At 33.9% G+C, this 21084-nt stretch overlaps 1 protein-coding gene across 1 annotated transcript; it reads right to left on the bottom strand.

Annotated features, from left to right (window-relative positions):
• Positions 1–3206: 3206 nt before the first annotated feature.
• LOC114042185 (olfactory receptor 10AG1-like) lies at positions 3207–4151 on the bottom strand. Its single transcript, XM_027860850.1, has one exon. It carries the CDS (start codon positions 4137–4139, stop codon positions 3207–3209), a length of 933 nt encoding a protein of 310 aa, XP_027716651.1. The 5' UTR covers positions 4140–4151.
• Between the last annotated feature and the right edge of the window lie 16933 nt (positions 4152–21084).

The raw sequence follows: 21084 nt of genomic DNA, 5'->3' as shown, positions 1-21084 counted from the left end.
AAGCAAGGTAAACGGATTTATTTTTAATTATGACAACAACAATCCTTTGCAAGAGAGGTATCTAATTACAGCCTTTGAGCTATATAGGTAAGTCCTTTCTGTGAGTGGGGTCAAGGGTTCGTGTGCTTTTCAATTTGTGTGAGTGGTCTGGACATATCAGAAAGGTGAATTTAGTAAGTTGAAATTACTTTGCCTTTGAAGTTGAAAGCAAAGAACATCACCGTGTTACTTCCAAGAAGTTTAAAAATTGGATCTAAAAATGCCATTCAATCATTTTTCATTACATCTATCATTTGCTAACCCATTCTCTATATCTTCAAAATATTATGAAATAGTTTATCCAGTGCTTTGTTAAATACAAGCTATATGCACAAGTTCTCTTTATTCTTCCTCTAATTTTCAATATATCGTCTAAATTTCTGAATACATATTTCCTTCATTGTTTACCTTTTTCTAATCTGATGTTTTAGGGATATTTGAATACTATTGAGTACTACTTTAAATGTATGCCCAATATTCTTGTATTTTGTTTTGTCAGCTTATAGTTTTCTATTACTTCTTGGGATTTTATTTTCCTGATTTCAAAAAGTATTATTTACTGGCTCATTTTTTTGTCCTACCTATTGTCTAATCTAATAATTCTTAAATTTTCTATCTTTTATATGCTTTTCAGTTCACACTTTTGCATTTGAAATGGCATTCAATATCTTATTTTTCCTGTATGTGTCTTTATTTTTAATATATCTTTATTTCTCACAAAACAAGTTGCTTATCTTTTCCCCATTATACATTGGAAGGAGTTTATTACTTTCATATAATTTTGTACCTTTCATACAAAATATTTAATTCTTTCATCCAGTATTTCATCCAAAGCTTTATTTACTTTTCTGCTTCTTTCTGCTAGTATTCACATTTCATTTATAAAATCAATTGATTTTTTCTTAAAACTTTTATTTCACTTGCAATTTTTAATGAAATGTTGAATACTAATTTTGTTTTAATATGATTTAAATTAAAATTTTCTTAAAATTTAAATTACCTTAAAATTATATTTTATTAAAATGTATTTTTAATTTTAATTCTTAATTCAAATTTCTCAACTAAAAATATTTTCCCTCTCACCTTATCAACTCTCCTGACATTGAAAAAAAGAGAATTTTTTTTAAATTGCCGTAGTGAATCAAAACAATTGCCTGTATTGTCTTTTGTCCAAAAACTTTTGTCTCTGCACATTTTCTCTGTTATCATTCTTTTTCCCTTTTAGTAAGAATTGATTATATATTTCAAGAATATTGTTTTTTGGGGAGCAACTAGGTGGCAGAGTGGATAGAATACTGGCCCTGAAGTCAGGATGACTTGAGTTCAAATCCATCCTCAGCCTAAACACTTGACACTTACTAGCTGTGTGACCCTGGACAAGTTACTTAACTCCAATTGTCTAAAAAAACAAAACAAAACAAAACAAAACAAAACAAAACAAAAATCAAAATTGTTAGGGCAGCTAGGTGGTGCAGTGGATACAGCACCAACCATGAAGTCAGGAGGGCCTGAGTTCAAATCTGACCTCAGACCAAACATTTGACACTTACTAGGTGTGTAACCCTGGGCAAGTCACTTAACCCCAATTGCCTGAAAATGAAAAAAAATATTGATTTTTTACAGTGTTGTTACATTTTAATTTTTGTTTCAAAAATGTTTTTTCTCGTGTTATTTGTTCTAGGAAATTTATTTGACCTTGAGGTCAACATGTCTTTTCCACTTAGGGCTTTGTTTAAGGTATTTTAATGTCCCTTTCTTCTGTTTTTTTTTTTCCTTTGGGGATCACTGAGATAAGTTCTAGGTCATGCAAGTTCTTTTTAGTAATTTTTTAGTTAACTCATTTTTCAAGAATGTCTTCTATATTTTGGCTTTTTATCTGGATCAGGCTCTGCACACTTTTGGAAAGAATATCTTGGGTTTTTACTTGTTTCTTTGTTGTTTTGGTTTTTGTTTTTCTTATTTTTTATCCTCTGGGCTCTGATTTCTTTAAGATTTTCAGGGGGTGGAATAACCTTGGAATTTGCAAACCTTCAGGGTAGTCTAACTCCCAAATCCTATAATCTAGGAAAAACTTTGCTAACTGCTCTTCTGGTCTGACATTTGTAAGTTTCTCACTGAGGTTTAGATCACCTTGTGCCAGTAATATATTTATTAAATACACACACACACACACACACACAGAGCAACTTGACCAAAATCAAGATAGAAAAGACACTTCTCCAAAACCTACTCTTTAGAAAAACAATATATTTTTCCTTGTCAGTATTTTAAATCGTAAGTAAACAAACATATTCAGTGGTTCATTTGAATAATATTAATTGACAAAATGATTCAATTTATCAGTGAATGTTGTTAGTACTGCAATGAAATGAGGCAGGGTTCCTATTTCCCAAATCCAGCCATGTGTACCCCCAATATAAAGAAAACAATAAAAGAAGTCACATTTTTTAGTGAATAAGTATGTCTCCAATTTACAAAGAAGCTAGTACAATGCAAACTAATCACACATTCCATAGCTTAATTAACCACAGGCAACATTTCAGGTTGAAGAAAATTGATAATATTCTCATTTCAATCTAGAAACACTAAGAAAGAGATGTAAATAGGAGAGGAAGCTTTCTGACATACTTAAGTAAAATCTCTCAAGAGCCTCAAGTTGTACTTGTAATCATTGTCCTTGAAGATATTATCATTGCCATCATATAAGTACTTGTTATAGACACTGCATGACTTTGGTCTGCATTATTGACTTAATAGTGTCAGGATGACATCACACCTTTTTTTGGAAGCATTCAGGATTAAGTCACTTGCCAAGAGTCAAACAGCTAATAAATGCCTTTGAACTTAGATCCCCCTGACTCCAAGGCTGGTGTTCAATCCAAAGCATCAGTTAGCTTCTCTAATTTTACACTTTTGGTGAAAAGGTAGTCCTTTATTAATATTGTGTAAAAACAACAATCACAATGACAAAAAAATAAGTTTGTTCTTTGATTACACATAAAAAAATGTGATGTCATGGAGGGATTGAAAAGAGGAATGCCAAATGATTCAACATAACAAGAAGAAAATGTTAAGAGATTGAAAGGCATACAGAATAGAAAAAAAGGAAGAAAAACTTGGGAAATGGCTCAAGATACAATAATATGCAAGTTAAATTATTTTATTCTTTACCCTATACATTTAGAAAAGGGTTTTCTCATTGCCTCAATGAAGTTCTTGTTCCTCAGACTATATATCATAGGATTAACCATTGGGGTCACAATGATATAGAACAGGGAGAAGATCTTATCTTTTGTGCCTGAGTAACTGGACTTGGATTGCAGATATGCAATGGAACCCGAACCATAGAATAAGCATACAACAGTAAGATGAGAAGAGCAAGTAGAGAAGGCTTTGGATCTGCCAGTGGTTGATGGGAGCTTCAAAATAGTGCTGAGGATTCTGATGTAAGAGAAGAGTATCAATAGAAAGGGAATCAAACCAAACAGGAAACAATCAATATAAATAAAGAATTCATCCCCAGAGGTGTCTCCACATGCCAGCTTCATTAGTGGGGGCATGTCACAGAAAACATGATTGAGTTTGTTAGAACCACAGAAGGGTACAGAGAAAACCTGGTATGTCTGCCCTATTGAGACTGGAATTCCAGTGACCCAGGAGCCAACCACCATCTGGACACACGTTTTGTGGTTCATGATTAGAGGATAAGAGAGGGGCTTACAGATTGCCACATAGCGATCATAGGCCATCACTGCCAGGAGGACGCTCTCTGTGGCTGCCAGAATAAGGAAGAAACAGAGTTGTACAGCACATGACAGTAAAGAAATATTTCTTTTCTGTCTCCAAAGATTCATTAGCATTCTGGGGAGGGTGACTGATGTGTAACAAATTTCCACAAAGGAGAAGTTTCCAAGGAAGTAATACATGGGTATTTGGAGAGCAGGTTCCATATTGGTGATTACAATGATGAGACCATTCCCTAAAAGGATACTTATATAAATGATTAAAAAAATAACAAAGAGAAACCCTTGAAAGTTGGGAAGTTCAGAAAATCCTAAGAGAATAAATTCTTCCATGAGAGTAAGATTCTTGTCTGCCATTTTTTCTGTATATTCTACCTTTTAAATTAGTAATTCATAGTAGGAAATTTGTTTCTCATTAGGACACGGTTTCTGAAAAGACAATTGGACAAGTTAGATTAGATAATGACCAAGGTAACTTTAAAATTATGATTTTTTAAAAATATCCAGTTCGTACATTTTATGTTATGAAATCATAAATATATATTACATTCTTGGTTGTACTTTTTGTCCTTTATTTGAAATAATACATTATTTTTCAGAGTCCTGGTTTTCATTTCTGTAGATCTATGACATATATATGAAAATTTTTAATTTGTGGAACATGTTATATTCAATGTTAAATATCCCTTCTAAATCATCTTTTTCATGTTTTGAGTTTTGAGAACATTTCTAGGTCTAAAAACTCTGACTCTATCATTGTCGTCATTATTATTGAGGAAGTATAAAACCAACCTCACCTTGAAAAATTATTATTTCTTTTTTGACTCTCAGTAAGAAAACTTCGAAGTTAGAATTGATGTAGAAAGTATAATGCATTGATACTACAAAAAAGTTTTTGATGTCAAATATTTTAGAATGTAAACATAAACATCAGAGAATGACATCATTTTCTACTCCATTTATTCTATTCTTTGTTCATTTGTACGTTCGGGTCTGGTTAGGCAGATACTTTTGGTTCTGATCTAATAATCTATGTCTAGTGGAAATAAATTTCCTACAGAGTAAAATTCTTTGTGGCAGCTTTTGCATTTTAGGTAAGCTGGGAAAATGTGTGTCTCTCAAAGTCTAGGTCTTTTGAGTCATTGGAAGGCAGAGTGCCTGGAAAAGCCCAGGTAACCACCAACTCATGGTGATAAAGAGTTGGTTTAGATCCTAAGATCAGATAAATGATGTCCTATGAAAATGACTATGTATTTAGAGATGAAGTCTATAACAGAAATGTCTGTGGTATAAAACACAATAGTCATTAATAAAGTCGCAAAAGAAGTAGTTACAGAACAGAGAACATCAGTTGTGTTGGTTCCATGTGTCAGAGACTCACCTAACATCACCCCAAATCATATCAAAAGAGAAAAGAAAATGATGTTTCAATGATCTCTCTGCCCTAGTCCCACCCCTGGAAAGCTGACAGTTTTTAAAAATAAAATGCAAGTGGGACAAGAAAAGTCTTATTTGTAAAATTCTTCCTAAAAAGAAATACGTAACAAAATTGATTATTTTTTTCCTATGGACAGCATACATTTGGGTTGTAGGGAGTTTCTCACTTGGTGTATAGATATAGATAGTTAGTCATCTCATAGGAAAAATGTGTGGCTCAACACACTTAATATCTAAAGGGAAATATGGGACTAACCAGGCCATCTAGATTTCCCCACACATGAAGAGACCTTTAGAACTACAGACAAAAAGTAGAGAAAAAGAGACAGACAGAGAAAGAGAGAGCTTTTTTCTTTTCCAAATGCTTTCCTGTCCATGGTTTTGTTTCATCTAATAGTGCTTCACAACTTCATAACACAAGTGCTTACACATCATAAACCTTCTCTGGAACACGAAATTGTTATTAAAATTTCATGTGAATGCTTCCTTTGTCCTTACTGAATCTTGGTCTCTGAGTAAGATCTTTGTATTTTCTGGTATCAGAGAGTTTAGAAATCAACTAATTACAACAAGCTGTAATCAAAAGGGAGAGATATTAAAGTTAGAAATATAGACTATAGCTTACTTACCTTTTCTTATTGCGATAAAATCATATTCATACGGTTTCCTTCATTAATATAACAAAATGTTGTGTATATTTAGCTGCTATTTATGTAGTGCTTTATGGTTTTTAGAAAACATACATTCTCCCATTCAATTCTATTTTCATAAAGTTGTTTTTTTTTATATTAGTGCTATAGGCATAACTATCCTGATTTTACAGAGGAAAAAATGAAAATCAAGTAATATAAGTGATTTGTTCAAGGTCAAGCGACTAATAAGTTTCTAATTTCCAATGAACACAGTACTCTCTTCACTTTAAACATTGTTCCCACTGTATTGTATGGCCTCTCCTTTAAGTATTAATAATTTTTAGAAACATTGCCAAATCACAAAAAACAAACTCCCATTTAAAAAGATGAGTGAGTTGAATGGAGCCAGAGCTCTTAAATCGAAAGGATCCTTGCGCTATTCTACTCTCTAGAGACAATTTCTCTCCCTGACCATATTTTTGTTTTTAATGAGGAGCCAGATCTTATGGATGTAAGTCCACTGTTCTAAGCATTAGTTAATAAAAAAGTATGAAAAAATGAAAAGAGCCCGGGGCTTAGAGTCAGTGACCCATTGCAGTGGGTTAGGCTCTGCTGCTTTCTAAGTATGTGACAATAAAAAGTTTGTACACAAGTAGCATGATCTCAGCCTCACTTACATGACCTATATTTCAGGACTTGATGAAACTAGCTGTCCTTACCTCACAGGGTTGTTGTGTAAGTAAGCACTGAATAAAGGATAAAGTACTCTCATTTTTATTTAAAATTTTTAGTTCCAAATTCTACCCCTTTCTTCTTTCTTATCCTCACCCCCTGAGGAGGTAAGCAATCAGATATAGGTTATTCATGTGTAATTCTGTAAAACATTTCCATGTTAGTAATTTTGCACATGAATACCTAGTAAAAGAAAAAAAACTGAAAGTGTAAAATAGCGTGCTTCAGTCTCTATTCAAACAATATCAATTTCTCTGGAAGCAGATAGTATGCTACATCATTAGTTCTTTGGTATTGTCTTGGATCATTATATTGTTGAAAAGGGCTAAGTCAATCACATTTCTTCATTAAACAATATTGCTGTTACTGTGTACAACATTCTTCTGGTTCTGTTCTCTTCATTATGCATCAGTTCATGTAAGTCATTTTAGGTTTTTTCTGAAATCTACCTGCTCATCATTTCTTAAAGCACAGTAACATTCCGTCACAGTCATATAGCACAGATCATTCAGCCATCCCCAAATTGATGGGCATGCCCTCAATTTCCACTTCTTTGCCACCACAAAAGAGCTGCTATAAATATTTTTGAACATATGGGTCCTTTGCCCTTTTTCATGAGAAAGAAATTCATGAGAAGTGAAGTGGATAATTTGATCACATGAAATTGAATAGACTTTGCACAAAGTCAGTGCTGCCATAAGTAGAAGGAAAGCAGGACACTAGACAAAAATCATAGCAAGATTCTCTGATGATAAAGGCCTAATTTCACAAAAATATAAGTAACATTGGAATTCATGAAGAAGCCAACTGACTCTCCACCTGATAAATGGTCAAAGGATATGAACAGGCAGTTTTCAGAAGATCAAAACAAAGCTATTAATAGCAACATAAAATGCTTTAAAATCACTATTGATTGTGAAATAAAAATTAAGCAACTCTAACATATCACCTCATTTCTATCAGATTTACTAATATGAAAATAAAAATGGTAAATGGCAGAGAGATTCAAAAATTGCTACAATAATGCACTATTGGCTGGGTTATCTTCTGGTCTAACCATCCTGTAGAACAACTTTGAAATTTTCCCGAAGAGTATAAAACTATTTATAACTTTGACACAGAAATCCCACTGTTAGGTCTGTAGCCAAAAGGATTACCCTACAAAAATGCCTTCCAAAACTGACTTTTCCCAAGGTAGGAAAGAAGAACAAAACACTTAATCTGGCTTCAACATTTCTAAGTATTTCCCAACACATCTATTGGATGATGGTACTGAAAGGGATTTTAAATACCCATGCTTGTTAATTGGCCTTAAAATCCTCACACTGTAAAAGACTACCACCATCAATCAGGTACAGTTCATTGGTGGGCCCCTAAGAAAGCATGGGTCATGAAAGTATTTTTTAAGTTTGGTTTTCAATTATTTTAGGCCATTTGTTTAAAAACAGATATTTCAAGGACAAAGCTATTACATTTAAAGCATTTCTGATGATAGATAATATTGAAGACTAGTCAATTACATTGGTTCTTTCTGTGGGAATGTGAGCATGCAAAATTACTGATATATGTATACAGTTTTCTACACTTACCAGTATGTATTCAAGTTCTAAAGGAAAATAAAGCATTTTGGTACATGCTGCTAAAATATTTGAAATGACAACGACAACATTTAATAATTTTATCAGTGAATGTTTATCTTTCAGTACAATATTTAGTAATTTTATTTTAATTTCAATTTTTTGCTTCCTATAACTTCATTATTTTGTAATTAACCTGAATCACTAATATATTTTCTTATGCTTTGATGCAGATTTAGAGTAACATATAAATAAAATAACTTTTTTAAACTCAATTTTCATTGCAAATTTCCATTGGTCTAAAGGCAGCTTATGTTTGTATGTCTATGCATACACACATGTAAATCTAGATATGTGTATTTACAGACATACATAACATATAACTATCTATTATCTATCTATCCATCTACCTATCTATCTCTCTGTCTATCTATCTATATTGTGAATTCAAATTGCCCATGAACTTCATGGGATTCATTGTTGATACTGATTGGAACTTAGATTACAAAGAGTAAAACATCTGTTGTAGAACCTTGAGGTTCTACTAGGAGTAGGCAAGACTTAAGCTGCATCTCTATAGTTCTTGCTGAGGGAAGGAGTGGATTGTCAGCTCTTCACTCTGAAGTTCTCAATGCATTGATCAGGGCAGAAATTCCAGAACAAAGGAGAATCAGCAGTTCTGTCATTTTAAATTTACAGAGCTTCCCAATGGGCTCATATGAGTCCAGCAGCTGTATACTTGCCCAATAAGGACAAGCTCACAAGAACATTGCTTAGACTTGAAAGAAGGTCAAGCTCTTCCTGAGTTCTTATCACAAAAGAAGTGAATAATCTTTATCCTAGTTCACACTACTTTTGGAACACAGCAAAACTGCAGATCCCCAGTAAGAGGTCCCAGAATAAGAGCCTTAGTACAAGAAGAAAGCAGCAGATGCAACAAAGAGGACAAAAGCTAAATCTAGACCTTTCCACTGGATGTGAATAGATAACATTCTGAACCTAAAATCATAAGTTAAGAAGAAGGCTATAAGAATGAGGAAAAAAAATATCCTATCATAAGGTGACAAAATTACCCTAAATGCAAACTCATAGAAAGAAAATGACTCCAAAAGCTCTCTATAACATTCTTCAATAAATATAAATTCAGAGACTTTGCTTCCAGAAGCCAAGACGACACAGTAAGAAGTAAGTCACTCTCATCCTCCCTTATTAACCCATGAAAACCCAGAAAATATCACCCCAGGAACAACCCTGGAATAGCTGAAGCAGCAGAAAGATGGGGTGCAGCTGTGTGGTAACCCAGGAAGCTTGGGAAATTAACATGACACACCCCTCTCACTCTAGAGGAGGGAGAGCAGTACAGAACAGGAGACATCTCAGAAAACTAGCAGAAAGTCCCACCTTAATGCACCCGGGGGAGATCCTGAACCCCAGGTGGTGGAAAAGGCAAGCATCAACACCAGGATCCCCAAGTGCCTCAGTAGTGGCAGGGGAACTAGTGGAAACCAGCTCAGAAAACCACTGTGCCACAGCATTCTCTGGCAGCCAAGTCTCCCAGTGACTCAGCAAAACTTTGGGGAGCACAACTCCAAGGAGTTGGAGCACAAGCTCCAGATAGAGAAACCTACAGCAGCAAAGCATACATCTGCAAGGAGCCAAAGAAACGAGCAAAAGGTCTGGGTGAGCAGGCAACCACCAGGGACCAGAGTACCCAATCCTACCCCTAGAGTTCCAGTATTGCTGATTCCAGCCCAACACTAGGTAAACTGCCAGAACCCTACAGCCTCCAACTGACAGCATCTGAGGATCCAGCACACAAAGCCAGTGACCAGGCCATGGGCTCCCAGAACAACAAGCTTGGGTCAGTGCCCCATACTCCGCAACAGGAGAGCTCATATTTTTTAAAGGCCAGAAAATAAGCAAACACCATGAGCAAAAAGAAACGTACCATAGATTCTTATTATGGGGACAGTGCCGATCAAAGCAGAAATGTTGAAGAGGACAACATTGTCCACAAACTCACATCCAAAACCTCAGAAAGGAATACGAACTGGTCTGAAGCCCAAAAAACTTTCTTGGAAGAGCCCAAGAAGGATTTTAAAAGTCAAATAGGAGAGGGAGAAGAAACATTAGGAAAAGAAACGAGATGTATGCAAGAGCGAGTCAATAGCTTAGAAAGGGAAAGAAAAAAAATTAACTGTAGAAAGCAAATATATAATTTGTCCAAAGGTTCAACAAGAATTCTTGAACAAAAATGAATCAAGACTTTAAAAAATCTAAAATTATTTGAAAAAATGAAACAATTGAGACCATTAAATAAAAAATATAGGAAAATAAACAGGAAAGATTTGAAGAAAGATAACATATTGAAATAAGATATAAAATCTTATTCAAGAAATAACTCTCTAAAATTAGAATTGACACAATAGGAACTAATGGTTCTATGAGGCAACAAGAAGCATTATGATAAATTAAAAAATCTGGACAAATAGAAAAAAAAAATAAAGAGTCATATTAAAAACATTTTTCAATCAGATTAAGTAAAGATATTTTAATAATGATTAGACTACCTGAAAGCCATGTCAAAAATTCTGATACTAATTATAGTATTTCAAGCAATTATAACAGAAATCTCCCAAGATCTTAGAACCAGAGAACAAATTACATTATTACTCAAAAGAACTTTTGGCTATATATCCAAAGTTTTATTAAGACGTTTATAATCTTTTTCTACACAATATTTTTTCTTTGTTTTATTGCAAAGCTTAATTTGTGACTGAGTCCAAAAGCCTCAGGAAAATCATCCCTGTGGTTCATCATACGCCATTAAATTTTGAACCTGATTGGTTAGCCTTTTCTAGATTGAGATGTTTACTCCAGAGTCAGTAGCCTCAGAAATGTATTTGCCATTGTTTTGACATTGACTCAGTGAGAGAAGTCATGAATCTCAGTCACTAGACCTCCCTACCATTCTAACAAATTGGAGTTACCATTCAAATGATGCCCTTCCTGTAATGGAGGAAAGAGCCATTGTGATATGATAGAGAGTTTCTTGGGACACCACATGAAACCATATTTGCTAGCACTGTCTGCCCAGGCAGCAGTCTAGGTTTTCAGGCTTCTGATTTTTTTTTCTTAATGAGAAAATAACATGCAAGGGTCAAGTGTATGTTTTATGTAGAGAAAATGTAAGTATTGTTACCCCCTAATTTGTACTTCTATTTACTGAGTTCAGCCCTATACTGTCCCACTCCAACACCTGATGTGAATATCAGATTATCTCCCAAATCACCCACTATCTGCCTTGGGTAACAATTTCTTATGATCTTATCCTCTTCCCAACCTGTCCGCTCTCTTAGACGATAGGTTGATAAAGAAGTTGTTCTGAGAGGTGTGTTGGTTTTCACTATTTTCTTACTATACTTGATGAAAGAAATATGCCTGTAAATATTTCAGGGTCATAGAAATGAGATGTATAACCATTTTTATTATACTAGGTTATTTATTTAAAACATACTTTTGCTGGAACATGAGAGAAAGAAGGCTTTTTCAAATATTATCATAGATCTTATCTATTATCATAGATTAATCATTCCTTTACCTATGTATTATCATTCCAGATTATCAAAAGGACTTTTAATACATTTTAATTGTTATTTTTCTGGAAGGAAATTTAATACAGAGATATTAAATAATAATGTTCAAATCACATTAGAGCTTGCATTACCATCATTATTAGATCCTTAGTCTCTAAAATCAACATTTCTTTTTTTTCTATCCCATCATCTTATCTGTCTTATTTACAGCAACATCAGTAGCAATAGACAGAAGAATCAAAGTAATCAATATACTTTTAAGAAATGCCTTAATGCAATATAAGTGCGAGTGTATTCATTTTAATTTCCCCTCCAAAAACAGATTTAACTCAATTGAAAAAATGTTGATAGTGTCTTTTATGTATAGGAAACATAAAAGTGGAAAACTCTAAACCTTTCCCTTGTTATTCATACTCACTTGAAAGGACTGCCATATTCTCTCTTCTTTGTTCTTTCTCTATCTACCTGTTGAGTCTCTAACATCTGGTTTTATAACTTTCAAGGAGATAGGAGAGGAAGGCCACGGAAAGAGTCCTGGGTCTGCATCCAGAATACCTGGTCTTGAATCCTAGCTTCAAATACTTGATTAGTTATGTGCTAATCATTTCATGCCTCCCAAAAACCAAATTTCATTATGTATAAAATTAATGAATTAAATTCCAACGTCTCTGACTGCCCTTGCAACTCAAAAATTCCATCATTCTGTGACTTAAACATCTTTAATAGTTTTGTTGAATAAAATAGAAGTAGGTTTTTAAAAAAAGGTACATAGTCATTCCCCTCCAAGAACTTCATATACTTCCATTACACTTAGGTGGGAGCAGGAAAAATGTTATAAATGAGATTAAAGTCCTAGAATAACAACTTTTGAAAATTTAATAACATATTAGTTCTTATTCTTTATATTTTTAATGTAATAACCCCCTTTTGGAGTCTGATAAAGTCTGGGGATCCTTTCTAAGATAATATATAAATAAATATAATAGTTTAAAAAGATGTACAATTTCATTTAGAAGTCATTGGAAATAAATATATATTCCCATCCACATCTGCAGATGCTTTAAATATGTTTAGATAACATTTGGGGTTCACAGATTCCAATTTAATAATCCTTACATCAAAGAGAAGATCGAATTTGTTCTAAGTCCAATTCTAATTGAGATCTCTTAGAAGAGTTGAAAGTGATTTGATGCTCTGGAGAGAATTTACAGCATCTATGAGAGCTGTTTATTCTATGGGGGCAGTAGATATAGATAGATAGGTAGATAGATGGATGGATAAAAAAATTATATGTGTGTGTGTGTGTGTGTGTGTGTGTGTGTGTGTATTCACCCTTTCTAGTTACTCTGGGCCACTTTCATAAATGTGGTGGTAATGTGAAAGGAATTCTACTCTAACCATGCCTAAAGCACTTAAAGGACAATGAGTCTTTTCTCTAGACTCCATTAGTGTAGGAATAATTTGTTTCCAAAGTGTACAACCTCTCTGACTTATCCAGTGCCAACATAGGTTTCTCCTTGTCTAAATTATGTGCTTAATTTGACCAATATTTGTTAATAACCTATATCTTCTTCAAGACCTGTTACAAGACATTGGATATAAACAAATTTAAAAAGTAATCTCTGACTTTAAAGTTGGGTTTCACAAGTACAAGTTGGGAGAGCCAGGGATAAAAACACTTTCATCTGAAAAACACTGGGCACTAAGGGTAGCAAACAGTAAGTTCCACAAAAATCAGCACTGGGATATGTCAATCGAAAACACCCATTATATTATGTTTCCCAATCTTCTCTTTCATGGAGCTAAGGAATTCTAGACTAGGACATTCCATCTACCAATGCCAGCTTGGCAAATATTGGTCTACTTAAAATCTTGGAGAATGTGGGTGTTAAAAAGAGTTACATTTATTGTAATAGAGTGGACTTAGAGTCAGATGATTTGGTTTAAAATATTGGCCCTTCCACTTACTACCTTTGTGATTTTGGACATGAAATTTATCCTTCATGTCTCAGTTTCCTAAAATGTAAAATTGTTCACTTTTACAATGTAGACTATAAGATGTCGCTCTTCGTTCAATGTATGATATTTGATACTAAATTATTTTCCCTGTGGTCACACAGCCAGTATATGTTGGGGACTGATGAATTTAGTCCTTCCCTGACTCTTAGGCCTTCTGTCTATTAACTATGCAATACTACCTCTCAGTACAGTATTAGGCTATCTTATTGTATCATAGCAAGGGTTAAGGATGTGATAGTATTGTGAAATTTGCCTTGTCAGACAACTGGAGTAGTGTGTCCCAGACTGTTGATTAAATTTTGGAATGGGTACAGATAACCTGGAGGGCATCCAGAGAAGGACAATGAGAAGGATGCAGGGCCTCATAAATATACCATCAAAGGACAGGTTAAATGAAATCAGGACATTTATCCTAGTGATCAGGCTTGAGGGGGAAATAATAATTGTCTTTTGATTTAATTTTTTTCCCACTTGACCCAAGGACAAAGCAAGGAGTAAGTGAAAGTTGCTAAGATGCAGATTTAAGCCCAATTTAAAAATCTTAATAATAATTAGTAATCTGTCTATGAAGACACTTGAAAACGGGTTGCCTCAGAAAATAATGCATTCCCTCTCATTTGAGAATTAAAAAGTCTAGTTAACCCCATTCTAATATGGAATACATCAGAGGGCAACTCTTTACAGTTATAAGTTAACCTAAGTGGTTACTGAGGATTTTTCTAGTTATGTGCTTCTGATTCTGTGACCCATAAGGAATGGGATTCCTTCTCAGGATATTGATGTTGGTAGGATACAGGATTTGAACTGATAAGTATAATACAAAGTAGGGTGGAAGAGTTTCACAGCAGAGAAACTAAACTTTGAGCTCAACTGAGCTGAGCTTTGAAGGAACAGTATGAGCTGACTTTTATGCAAACCCCATAAGGTTTGCAATCATGTCCTCCAAATAATATCTCATTTTATGTACTGAACTGCCCTCTGAGGTAGGAACTGAAGATATGTTTGTTTTAGAGATGAGCAAACTAATGTGGAGAAAGGTGAATGCATAGTTCATATTTCATCAGCTAGTGAGTTCTAGAAAGACAATTCCAGACTAGGTGTCTCCTCATAAATACATTTTTCTCTAGTCTATGATACATTTTGAAAAGAAGAAAAAGTTCTGCTGTAATGGCTTGAATTGAATTTTTCTATATGGATTATTCCTATACATAAATTATATTAATATAGTAATATTTTCCTATCCCTCTCCCTTTCTCTATTTTTTCTCTTTTTGTCTATTTTTTCATTAACTAGTTATACATCATTCATAATCTGCCCTTAAACATTTCTTTCATAGGTGCCTTTCCTGGAATTACTACTATAACAAGCTTCTGAATAAAATGTGAAAAACTCAAAATGTGAAAAAAAATCACAGAAAACATGGATAACTCATCTCCCTAGTCATCCAAACCACTATGTCTAAATAGTCCTTTGCATTAAAAAGAATAAAATGGAGAAATTCAGGACGGTGAATTAAAGGAATGGAAATACATACACAGCACAGCACAGAAGGGTGGTAGAAAGAGTGAAGAGGTATGAAATGAAGAAGAGAAAATAATAAATCCTTTCCTCCAAGCTGACCACTCTCAGTGCATCACATTGGCCAGATCTTTGTTCTCATACTTCACCTCAAATTGCCTAAAAAGCTAATGATCACCTTTCCCACAAGGTTCCCCAGATTCTCAATGAACATTTTTGTTTTGAAATACGCAGAACCTTCCCTCCTATGCTCTCTCTTCTTCATCTCCATCCCTGACATTATCATGATTTTGAATGCAACACCCTTTGAGTGATGCAAGGAACATTTTTAAAAATAAGTTTGCAGGAAGGTTAACAGGCTTTTCATTTTTTTAAATATATATTTGCTATTTTGTACCTGGCTTGCCATATTATTTGAGGTTCCTTATTCTCTTTATTTGTTTTTTTTAAATATTTTTGATCTTATTTTCTTCTTGAAAATCTTTAATATCCTCATTGAACATTATAGTTGACTCTGCTAGAGAGTTTGTCATGAAAAATAGACATTTTTTATATCTCCTGATCATTTATTTTGGGTTTCAATATTTTACTAGTTTTTGACATTATGTATTATATAGAAATTCAATACTTTCTCTTTACATACTTTATTCATTAAGTGATTGCAACATTTGAGAATGCTGCCATTCCAAAAAAGAAAGAACTCTATTAAGGATATCTTTCTTTGATTTTTATTTGCTCCCTTGCCCACTCACTTTTCTGAATGATTTAATCAAGTCAATTTCAAGAATATCTGGACCAAAGAAAAAGACTCTCTTCATTAATATACACCCTCTTTTAATGAACTTTTAAGATACTATCACATCTTATAAGGGCATTTTTGATTCTGAAATGAAGATATAAATGGGTTGTAATTGTGGTAAGGAAAACTAAACATATTTTTGATACTTTTACATGAGCTGAATGAAATTATGACAATGTGAACTTTTCTGATTTAATGGCATATAACATAAGCAAGACTATTAAAACAGATGGATTTTCCATGTTGATATGGATATCGGTTTTATGTGCATAAGGAACTGCCAAGTTCAAACTATAGATGACTTTTTATAGTCTGTATAATTTCAGATGAATTAAGATTTTCCTGAATAATCAACTCTTATGCTAAATACCTGGAAATTTGGAACAATATCACTGAATTTGTTCTCTTGGGACTTTTGATGAAAAAAAAAACATACTCTCAGAAACACTAGTGGACATACATATGCCACTTCCTTCTGGATATTTTTTTTAAATGTATCAAAAAGTTACATTGCTCACCATTAACGTTTTATAACTTGCTATACTCTTTTAACTGACCGAGCATACTACTTAGGTGCAATCCTTTTATATAGTTTCTTAATATTTTCACCTTTTTAAAAAAATTTTTTTAGGCAATTGGGGTTAAGTGACTTGCCCAGGGTCACACAGCTAATAAGTGTCAAGTATTTGGTCTGAGTCTGGATTTGAACTCATGTCCTCCTGAATTCAGGGCCAGTGCTCTATCCACTGCACCACCTAGCTGCCCTCTAATTTCTTAATATTTTGAAACACACAAAAACATAGTTCAACAGTGGTTAAGCTTACATGACCAAATTATCAGAAGTAGATTGTGTCCTTTAAGGAATTAATACCTAAAAGAAGATAGTGATCAAGTTTCTCAAGTTTGCATAATATATGCAAAGAAAAATTACTCCAAAAATTGAATTAGGTAATAACTACAATCTGTGTTCTAACACCTCATAGTCATGGGCTCATATTATTCTATTCCATTCATAGGTTTGTTTCTAAGAAAGTAAACATTTATCTAATTGCTCTGAATATAGTTCTTTTTTGAAAGCTAACATATAGGTTCCTAAAAATGTTGTGTCAGTGTATTTTTTCATGTATATGCACTCAAAGAAGAAAATGTGTATAAGCATAGGTCAATTTTTTTTAATCACACAGAAATTGGAGAATGCAACTATAATTTGGCATGTCAATAGTTAATAATTCCCATAATTTCTCCTCTATCTTCCTTATTTAATGTAGATCATGAGAGTTCTTAAAATTCAATTTCACCCTCTGGTTCCTCTTCAAATAGGAATTAAACATTACTTTTCCAGTTGAACAGAATTCTGAAATTATAAAGAAGTTCCTTATTTCAACTGATGTACTTCCTAAGATTACAAGTAACATCTTGTGCTTTGTATTCAACTCCACAAAGAAAATACACTTAGGAGTTACTCCCCTAAAAACTACTTTAGTGGCTCGATCTGAGCAATTCTCAGTAATATCTGAATGTTAAATCAAGGATGTGTTTCATTTCTATGATATAAACATAGCCCCTTTCTGCATTTCCCATTGTGAGGGGTGGGAAAATGCCACATGGGCAATATTTCTTTCTCTTCAAGAGCTACATTTCTTACTGTATCTTTATTTAGAAAGTCCTTTTTTCTGAAATTTCAAAAATGTGGCTATTCTTTATAAAACTCTCAAATCTAGTACTTTCCAAGAAATCTCTATCTAGAAATACATATATCAAAGTCATATTGCATAGCAAGTTCTTCCTCATCTAAGGGGTTAAGTGGTTAAGAATGGCCTTGTTTCTAAACTCCTCTTTTACGTCATGTGTCTAAGTCCATGTAACTCATGTGTGTTTATACATTAAGACCATTAGAGATGTTTACTGCTACCTTGTGTGACAGGAAAGCACTCTCAGACCTCTGACTTGTTTTCATAAAGGGGAACATCAATATGGGAGGCAACAAGGAACTCCTTTCTCTAGCCTTTTAGATATGAATGAGAATATACAGCTTTGAAGGTCTTCTACTCCAATACAATCAATTGTGACTACTGGAAGGGGCATGACACCTTCTATAACCTTCTTTAGTTCAATCATTCAAGAAGAAACATGTAGAGGGCAGATAGGTGGCACAGTGGATAGAGCATCAACCCAGAAGTCAGAAGGACCTGAGTTCAAATCTGGCCTCAGACCAAACACTTGACATTTACTAGATATGTGATCCTGGGCAAGTCACTTAACCCTAATTGCCTAAAACAAAACAAAACATGTAAAGCAAAAGGTAATAGTAATTTAACAACACCACCAACAACAACATTAATAATAATACCAGTTCCTAAATGGTTGCATGTGAGTGTTGGTCTATTGCTGCTTTACTAGGCCAACAAAGGGGATTATCCTTCCTGACAGCATACTTTATTCCAAGAGTCAAAGCCAAGTTGCAGTTAGTGGACTGCTCTTGCAATTGAGAATCAACAGAGATATTTTCTACTTAACTAGATGATAAATGGCATATTTATATTGTGTTTAGGGCAAGGTCAGGACCATGAAAGGTCTTAATAAAAGCTGACAACTTAAATTTCATTAGGGATCTTGCCTAGTTAACTACACCTTTTCACAGTTAAGTATTTCATCTTCCAATAAATCAATATTAGTTTCCTTTGCGTGTCATTGTGCACACCCTATATTTTGTACAATTTCCTATCAAACTGGGTAGATTCTAGTGTTGGGAACTTGACTAGGTGCAGAAGTTTATAGAATCAAATGATCAAATATTTGCATTTGGAAAAGACGGACGCTATTTTTTTCACTTTTTGAGTATCTTTCCAAATATTTGCATGTTTGCAGCATTGTCGATAAGACACATCATTTAGACATCCACAAAATAAAATTTCCAATGTTTTATACAAAACTAAATTTCCAAAATATATTGTAATAGGAGTTTAGACTATCCCACAACATAAAATGTGCATATTCACCAAAGGAAATGTAGAAAGTATCTTAAAGCTCAAGTTTACCAAATTTATTGTTTGGTAGTGAGAAAGCTGGTTGGCATAGTGAGTAGGTTCCTGGAAGGCAGGAAGATATCTATCTATATCTGTATAGGTATCTCTACATGTATAGATATCTCTATATGTATAGGTATCTCTATTTGTATATGTGTATATATATATATCATATGCATATATATATGTATTTGCATATATGTATATTCACACTTGCATATGTGTATATACATGTATATGCATGTTTTCAATAGGTGATAACTCAGTTGAGAAACATAGTGAATATACATTCAGGATGAATAATGTTATAAAGACCCCAGACTCAATTCAGAATTCAGCCTGAGACTAGGCTCACTGAATCTCCCAAACAAGAGTTAGCTGAGTAATAATGAAATCACAGTTTGTGGAGTCAAAGAAGAGATACCTTTATTGTCGATTCTCTTCAGAAGTGGGTGCATGCTCTCTCACAGACAAACACACACACACACACACACACACACACACACACACATACAGAAGCAGAACAAAGGATTGTATAGTATTATTTGGCTTTAACCCCACCTTGTCCCACCCTTCCTTTCATCCATTCTTCAGGATGTTTCTCTTCATGGACCACCCTTTACATGTTGCTCCTTGATGTGTTTTCCCTCCCTCATCATGCGATGCATGTATGAAAATGACAGCTGTCTCTTTCCATGGGGTGTATAAGATAATATACATGAGGCTAATTAAGCATGAGTGTTAGTGAAAAGTCAGTGATCCTCCCTGAACCCTGACCAGTTTGAGCCAGTTTTAGTCTGGGCCCCCTTCAAGACGAATTTACAGAATTCTTCCAGCTATATGATTGGACAAGGTCATGTGCCCTTCCTCCCCTCATCCAGATTTACACATTCCTGCAAGTCCTATGTAACATCTGCCTTTGCAATATTTGTTGTTCCTATAGAGTCTGTGGAAACAAAACTGTTAATATTTCTCACAAATAAGAAAGATGAAAATATCCCTGAAAAAAGAGGTTGCTTGGGCAACTTGCAAAAACATCTTCCTTCAGGATCATCTTCAGCTGTTACTCTTTAGTTTTGCTGATTTAAGCCTAGAAAAGTCAAATAGTCCCCAGATGTGCTTGAAAAATTAGATCATCTCATATGAATCTCCAAAATTTAAAGCAGTGTCCATTAAAGAAAATGTAAATTTAATATCAATTAGAAGGCAAAGGCTCATTATAAGTCTTGCCAAAATGAAGCTCATAAATTAATCAAGCATTGTGCTAGTGATACTCGTCAATAATTGATACAATTCAAGTGGAAGGATGGAAAATTGTGAAAATGCTAAGCCAAACCAGGCAGTTACAGTGTTCCATCTTAGTAAGTGGAAGTGATGAGAAAATATCAAATTCTCTGTGGTTCTAAGAGAACAAGCAAAATCCAGTCTGCCACTTTTTCATTTCTCTGGCTGGCTGCCAAATTCTTGACTACACATTATAAAAACAAAACAAAACAATAGCAATGCAATGCATGCTACAAGAATTGAAGGGGTCAGTTAAAGCTAGCAATCATTTAAAATATGACAATTTTTTAAATTTTCAAATAAGGTTTCTTAATATAAAGTGAATGGTTTTAAGCACTTGTATCGTTTGTGTAGTGATTATCTCCAGATAGCCTCAGTTTCAAATAGGTTGCAAATAGAAATAATTTTATGATTTTATTATGGATTATTCAGGTAATAATATTGGTTTCCTAACTCATATGGAGTGAAGTCAATTACCTAATGTCACAATTTTAAATACAGAATATATTTGACATCTGTTGACATAGACACAGTTTCAACAATGCTAGGAATAGGAAAATATATATATTCCTCAGACTTTTACTAAAAATGACAGGGGGTTGGAAGGCAAGAGAATCAGAAGTAGTAATGCAAAAAATGGAAAAGAAATTTGGCTTATTAAATCCAACTTTTCACTTTATCA

Source organism: Vombatus ursinus, unplaced genomic scaffold (genome assembly GCF_900497805.2).
Source record: "Vombatus ursinus unplaced genomic scaffold, bare-nosed wombat genome assembly UNPS02014291.1, whole genome shotgun sequence".
Classification (NCBI taxonomy): Eukaryota; Metazoa; Chordata; class Mammalia; order Diprotodontia; family Vombatidae; genus Vombatus; species Vombatus ursinus.
This window is presented reverse-complemented; position numbering and strand designations above follow the sequence as displayed.